The 7,835-nt window shown below is 35.7% G+C and overlaps 1 protein-coding gene across 2 annotated transcripts; it reads right to left on the bottom strand.

Moving 5' to 3' along the window:
• Positions 1 to 620: 620 nt before the first annotated feature.
• On the bottom strand, positions 621 to 5,274 carry LOC147280744 (endoribonuclease). Of its 2 annotated transcripts, none has more exons than XM_086246005.1 (12): positions 5,071 to 5,274; positions 4,835 to 4,906; positions 4,599 to 4,678; positions 3,942 to 4,167; positions 3,828 to 3,860; positions 3,595 to 3,677; positions 3,333 to 3,405; positions 2,755 to 3,100; positions 2,292 to 2,623; positions 1,728 to 2,065; positions 1,251 to 1,608; positions 621 to 1,139 (listed from the first exon to the last, which is right to left on the bottom strand). In XM_086246005.1, exons 1-12 carry the CDS (start codon positions 5,146 to 5,148, stop codon positions 924 to 926), a joined length of 2,235 nt encoding a protein of 744 aa, XP_086102131.1. In that variant the 5' UTR covers positions 5,149 to 5,274; the 3' UTR covers positions 621 to 923. The 2 variants fall into 2 exon arrangements, with proteins under 2 accessions (XP_086102131.1, XP_086102132.1); XM_086246006.1 differs by having other exon boundaries at positions 4,573 to 4,678; positions 5,071 to 5,139.
• Between the last annotated feature and the right edge of the window lie 2,561 nt (positions 5,275 to 7,835).

Consider the following 7,835-nt stretch of genomic DNA (forward strand, 5'->3'; position numbering starts at 1 on the left):
CTGCTACTTGCAATACCCTTTAATAAAATTTATTTATAACGTGAATTCGCACGTCACATAAATAGATGCAATGATTCACAACTCTAATATAAAAAAAACGAACACTATATGTCTATATCTAAAAGTCAGAAAAACACGGATGAGGAATTTGCACTACTGATTTGTTGTCTTTAATAATTACATATAAGTAATTGTTAAGGCAATCATAAGTAATCATAGGATGTTATCCATAAAGCATCGAAATAGATATTGGCCTGAGTCGAGATTTCATTGAGAATGATAGGACATTTAGCCATCACATTAGTCGGGTCTTTAGGGTGGTAACAACTAGCAATGCAACACGTCAGTGTTCATGTTAGGTACTTGTTTGGAGATAAGCCAAAACCCAAACCAGAACATTGCACATTACACATTCAAGGCTTTTGTCCAATAGAGGCCATGACATTATTTTTATTGGCTGCCTTTATAAAGCATTATCACATTATGTCACGATTCCAACTACATCACAATTCCTGTCCATCCAAATTGTGCCTTGTGCATGGTTGAGAACCAAATTCTGAGATTCAACTCATTTTAAATATCATAAAAAAATTTGAATAATGCAAAACGCAGAGTTTTTATGAAATTTGATTTACAAAATATTGTGACAGCTTGTGTCACAAGTATCCAGTACACAATATTAAGCATGCAACAGAAACACAAGTTCTTGAGCCTTTTTCTTTTTGGCCAGATAAGCTATGGAGTTATGTTTATGAACTAAATTTTACAAAATTTTTAATACAACTAGCAGTTTTCCTTAGGGAGCTTCTACATGCACCCAGCACCCAAACATTTTTCTGAGATTTCCAAGTTTGCCCTTGGGTGTACAGATCATATAATTAAAAGAATAAATTGATCTTCCCCCTCACATAAAGCAATGAAGCTCAGGACTTCCGAGCCAATAGTTCACAGGTTATTATATCATCCATGGATGCTGAAGACCTCCCAGCACCTAAGACAGGAACAAGGTTGAAGATGGGCTCCTTACCAATCTTCATCAGCTGACTCATCTCAGCAAGTTCATTGTATGCATTGGTCAACATGAGAGAGAGTGCATCCAGAGGCACTTGAAGACTTGTTGGAAAGTAGAACCTCAAATACTATGTAAGGAAAGACAGCAAGTGAGAATAATATTAATGGAAACAAGTAAAGAGAATCAAGATAATGTATCAACTTTAACCAGGATGTAAGTAATTAGACAAGAAACAAACCATTGTGTCTTCCCAAGAGAAATCGTTCTCCACTATAACTTTATCAAGAAGATAGAAGGAAAATTTTGATACTTTATCCATCTGTCTCTCTATGAGAGAATTTTGATGATCAGCTATGTTCTTGTCACCACCTTGATGGTCAGAACAGATCATGGCAACAAGTTCACTGCTCACAGACAAAATAACTGCACATAACTTTCCACGGACAATGCATTTTTCAATGCAAGAATCATGCCAGTTTGCATGCTGAAAACCCCAGTAACCAAGGGTCCTTGAGCAAGATTGGTCTTTCGCATTCTCAATTGTTGTTTCAATATCTTCTGCAACAAATAGAATGGGCTTTACTTCTACAAGTGCCCTGCAATGCCATAAAAAGTCATGATGAGATAAAATCAAACTAAATTAGGAGCATTCAGATTTCTTCTGAGTGCACAGAATGAAGAGAAAAGCTGAATTCAGAGACATAGAATAAATTACCCTTTCGGCAGATCAGGGACAAGGATATATAGAAAAATGGGATCAAATGCTTCAGAATAGCTTCCTTTATCCAAATTGAAGACCCTTGTTTGTTTGATGAAAGCCTCCTGCTTGTCCTGAATTTTAAGTCTCTCCGATGACGGAATTTTGGTTGAACAGTAGATGACAAAGACAATAGCTGAAGTAGATATTGAACAGTTATAACATCTTGCCACTGCTTCACTATTTTCTAGTGCTTTTTCCAGCTCATCAATGGGGCCTCCGTCACATAATGTCATCGTGGGAGGGTTAAGCCCTAACTGTCCAGCCATGTGAAGTATCTCCTTATGCAAAGTTGCCTGGAAGCAAGCAAATTGATTGAAATTAAATGATCGACAACATATTCAGAATTAATGGAATTTTGTAGCATCAATAGATGCCAAACTATTGTTCATAAAAAGAAAAGCATAGGTAAAGGTACTCGAATGGGAATTACTAAGCAAGGCAAGCGTGATATACAAGGCAATATAGAATCTTGTTTTTGCTGATTAGCAACTTATTATAACATATATTTTACACTTTTACCTGGCTATATGGTCCAATAATACTGGGTGCCCAACAAGATATACTTTGTACATGTAGAACTCTTTTGGTATGGTCATTTGCCACAAAAACTTCCATGTATGCACTGCCTAAACCAACTTGCAACAAGGGCAATTCAACTGTACTGCGGGATGGAACACCAAAAGAGCACTTCTCCTGAGTTATATGTCTCACGTATGTATCATTCGCGGTAGCAAACTCATTCATATCAGCAATATAAAGATGAATATAGAGAACATTTTCCCAACCAAAACCATATTCTACAAGTAGTGATTCAATTTTCTTTAGAACAGCCCCCAGATCTTCTTGTAGACCTGTCAATTAAATCATTTAACACTAATAAATTGTAATCATACTATCTGAAGGACAAAACATAATGAATTTGAATGAAGAAATACACTTGCAGGGAAAGCAACTGCAGAAGTATATTTCATCTACTGTTTACCTGTGGAAGTTGTGCATGAATCTTGCAACCAGCAACAGATTGAAAATGCATCACCCTTTTGTGTTCTCGAAATGTGAAGTTTATGTTCAGGAAGTTCAACTGAATCATCAACTTCAGCATCAGCCTGGCATGTGGCATCATATTCTTGTGGGTGGTCTCCTTGCACTTCAAATATAAAACCCATCTTCTCCTGACAGATCTCATGGGTTTTGTCACTACTCCCCAAAGAACAGGACTCTGCCTTATTTTCCAAATGAAAAGCCAAGGGATGAAGCACCCCAACTGGAGCTATAGAATCTGAGGAGTGCAATACAACTTGAAACTCATCGAGCATGATCCGAGCATTCTGGAAATTTCAAATATCACGGAGAAGGCAAAAATATAAATAATTAAAATGCAAAGATACAATGACCAAAACTTTGTAAAATGTGATAAGAGAACTGAATAATATATTACAGACAACTGCACACTCCGGCTTATTCACAGCACATCATAGGCCATTTTTGAGCATCAGTGGTGTACAACTGATTCCGTTTTTTTAAATTTTAACCAGAGGATGAGGAATGGTATAAACTTACAACAAAGAGAGGGCAATCCAGTGTCAATGTTTCATATTCCCCTCCTTCACCACATACATTAATCCCATACAACCTGTCAAGAAATGGAATATTAACAAACCAATTTTTGGATTATGCTCATTATAATCAAGGCTGGTAATATCAATATATCAGAGAACTTCTGAGGGAGAGGGTTATGGTTTCTTCCTTCCGAAATTTCAGTGACATATCCATATTGGCACGGAAGTATACAATACACACCCAAAAAAAGAGATTGACATACTCTTTCAACTTATGCAGATAGGGCTGCAAGACTGCCATTTCTTTGCCCAAGTGCTTCGAGGGGTCCAACCCCATGGCAGCAACCTATGACAATGAAAGAATATCAGCACACAAAAACCAGGTAAAACAAGGGGGAAAACTTTAGTTCCTATCTTCATACAAAAAACAAAAAGGTTGCATGATATTCGCAAAAGGAGAACTAAACAAAATAGCAATTTACACAGAAAATTTTACCTTTACTGTAATTGCCACAATCCCATTAGTTATCTGGTTGGAAAAAGAAAGTTTTTGAGTGAAAATGATATAAATATAAAATGACTGCATTTGTATTACTAAAATACATATTACCATTTCTTGAAGGAGCAATGACTGATCTTGTTTCCATAAGTATGCTAGAGAAACAAGCCCTAACCTTGAACAGACACTTTCCACCCGCAGCCTCTGATAGTCTGATGCAATAGCACCAGAAGATACGGCTGTGACAGAAGGAATCTGTCTTTTCACTTCATTTAACAATATAAACATATCTTCAACTTCATCACCAGGAGTCATTCTATAGCTAAGCTTCTGATGCCTATATAACCCATAGAAGCCATTGGAAAGTAAAAATATGCCCTATGCAATCAAGTAATCAAGTGTATATAAAAAATTCTTTCCTGTAAAACACAATATTCAATTGAAAATATATTTTGATTTAAGTTTGAACTTTAAATGATCTTAGTCATAAACTTGATTGTAGAAGACCTTGGAGCAATTAACATAACTTGAAAATATTTTTATATAGGTGGAATCTGATCATGAAACTAATCATATTGCTACTTTAATATCCCCACCATTAAAGCTGAATAGACAGGACAATCACTTGTTTGACGGTGTCATAGCGAGATAGCTTTCTAAGGCAATATTTTGTTTTGAAAGTATTTAGTCAACAATAATAACAGAAATTGTAACTCCACAAACATAAGAAAATTTGTTTTACCAAAATTTCCTTCTTAAAAGGCTTGCCTTGTGGATCCTTGTATTCGCCTTCTGAACAACGGCACTCCCATGCATTTTGCATAGCTGACAACTATCTGGTGCCCAACCTGAGGAAAGCAATCAATACCTCAACAAGCAGTACATAAACTGATATGAGAATTTAGGATATGTATAAATATAACGTAGTCCTCAACATTAAAAGGAAAAAAGGAAAGCAATCAAATAAGGTGAAAATTATAGAGAGGGGTGAAAGAGAGACTCACAGTTTGATACATGTAGCTATCAAGCTCGTCCACTGAATCATCAGCTGGCATCAAATTTGCCACTGCAACAATCTGGGTGACAACAAATACATATCAATCTTCAAGCTTCAAAAATGGCATTCAAAAAGGAATTCCCTTTTCATATTTTGCAAAATATATCATGAAAAAAGGAAGAAAATCAGGGGTTGGATCAAATAGTTGAGCTCAGAGTTGAGTAAGCAAGAAGTGGGTGGAACCTGGTGGCCATATTGGATACATTTCATCATGGCATAACAGCTGTCCTTGCCGCCGCTAACTAAAGCCACCACCTTCATCTCTGCCTGCTGCTATCCGCACCCGCCGCTGCACCAAAACCAAAGGGTTTTCAGCTTCTCTGTGTGTCTTTGAGATTGGCGAGGGTTTTGCGTTTCTGTGTTTAGTTGTTCCCCTTCCACGGTTGAGTAGTGGACTGATTTGGACTCGGTGTTAAACCTTTTTTTTAACTAAAAACATTAAGCTGTTGCATACTTGCATCTCTTGGTTTGTTAACCGTTCGATCAGTTACCACTTACCACCATTTTGTTTTTGGTTTTTTGTTTTCATTGTATTTTTCATTTGTCCACGCATAAACATGCCTATCATTTTGGAATTAATACTATTTTGTTCTTCGTACTATTACATTTGTATTAATTTACTCCCCATATTTCTAACTTGAAAAATTAAGAATTTTTAGGACCCGTTTGGTATCCTACTCAAATTTTTTTTTTTCAAAAATTAAAATTTTTTTTTAATGTGAGTTTTCAAAATCAATTTTTAAAATTTGAAAGCGTGTTTGGTATGAAATTTGAAAACAATTTTTAAATTTAAAAAATGATGACATCTAAGAAAAAAAAAATGTAAAAAAAAAAAGAGAAAAACGATGTTTTATCATTTTTTAAAAAAGGCATGTTTTTGAATTTTTTTTCTAAAAACTGTTTTTAAAAATGATCTACAAAACACGTTTTCTTGACTAAAACTTGTTTTTTTGTTTTTTAAAGCAAAAAATAGTTTTTGAATAGAATACCAAACATGCCCTTAACTTTTTCAATTTTGCTAATTGAGATTCTTCCGTCAATTTACATATTTTTTATCCAAATCTTTGAAGGCAAAATGGTCCCTTCCATTTAGATCTTATCATTTTTTTCTCATGCATCATTTTTTCTTTTTTATTTCTCGCTAAATTCTGGTTGATCATCTCGACATTTTAGATGAAAAATATATAAATTGACGAAATAACCTTAATTGAAAAAATTGAAAAAGTCAGGGTCCTTAATTTTTCAAATTAGAAGTTTGGAGAGCAAATTGATACATGTGTAATAATCTGGGGAGTAAAATGACATTAATCCCTATCATTTTTCAGTTGTAAGTTTCTTTTAGAGTGCTGTGCTGTTTACCTTTTTTTCACACCTCTCTTAAAAAAAGGAAAAACCAAAAGTGAAAAAACCTCTCTCTCCCTCCCTCACCCAAGTCCAACTCCATTTCTCCCTTTGCACACCCCATCAACAGACAAAAAAAACACCCCATCAAGGAAGATCAATTCACCAACAATACCAGAATTCATCAATTCTTAATTTAATTTCTCACACGCTCACTGCTATGCTATATATAGGCTCGATTCGCACCGTGCGAACGGTCTCACACCGCTCGTTCGCACCTGAATAAATTTATATATATATATATATAGCTGAGCAACAGCTGAAAAGAAGTAGAAAACAATGATATCAGGGGAATTGATCGAAGCTATATTCAAAACATTCAAGCCAATGAACAAATGAAATACAAGACAAATGAAAAGAATAGTCATTACACCAAAGTGTGAATGACAAAAGGTAGTGTATGTGGCTGGCATGGCTGCCATAAGAGAGAAACCAAAGAGTTACAAGAAGAAAAGTGCAAAGAGTTTGCTTAATGCATGCATGCAATTTGAGGCATGAGAGTACACAAAATCTTAAATAGAAGGTGCAGGCAGGTTTGCATTAATGGCTAAATCTATAGAGAATCAAGTTGTGACAGGTTGAAATATGGTCACCCAAAATGTTTCTGTAATATATGTAGGATTGATTTTTTCAGATTTTACTTGTTCGACTTGAACTATGGTCATCCATTGTGTAAATGCAGAGGACTGTATTGCATAACCTGTATGATAGGGGAGCGCTGTTCCATAAATGATATGATATACATATTGGATACTATTCTGCTTGATTGATGTATACAGAATTGTAGATTGTGGACTTCTATACAATGCAGATAAGTAAAACAAGCAATCATGTAACAGTAAATGGTAAATTGAGAGGGAAAAACCCTTGACAACACCAACAAGAAATCTTCACTGATGGTCTTAAATCTTAATAACCACAACAAAAGGCAATTCTAGGATTTACGCAGTTCAAGAAAACAGAGAGAGATATATATATATATATATATATATATATAGAAGTACAAGGACTATGCTCCATTTTGGCTCTCCTTGTGTCATACTTGGGCAGCATTGCATCTAGGGAGTCAAAGATGGCTGAGTAGTTATGCAATGCCTCCATAAACCTCCCAAGAAAGAAAGGCCCATTGTGGTTTGAGTCCTACTCAACCAAAATTAACCAGAAGCTTTGGTGACAACTCATGTAGTGTTTGTAAAACCGAGTTCAATGCTCCTCGACTCTCTTTCACCAGACAATGCAAGACAATGCAGCTACAGTATGCTATTGATGACTATAACCTCCCCATCAAGCAGATTGAAATACTCAGGCTTTAAATTTTCCAAGTTGCTTTCTACTGCTACAAATTCAAAATTCAGGTTCATGCTTTGAACATGTTGCTTTAAGTCATTGCCAATTGCATGAAGGCATTCGGCGGAGTAACCAACATCGGTTATTCAAAGGCGATGCAGTGGTTTTCCTGGGCGGTCGGCTAGACTGTCTATTAAGTGGCGCCATTGGTACCCATGTGGGAGGCCTAGGGTCATCCCCAAGTCTATTACATGAACATA

Source organism: Dryas octopetala, chromosome 6 (assembly GCF_963921425.1).
Source record: "Dryas octopetala chromosome 6, drDryOcto1.1, whole genome shotgun sequence".
In the NCBI taxonomy this organism is placed as follows: domain Eukaryota; kingdom Viridiplantae; phylum Streptophyta; class Magnoliopsida; order Rosales; family Rosaceae; genus Dryas; species Dryas octopetala.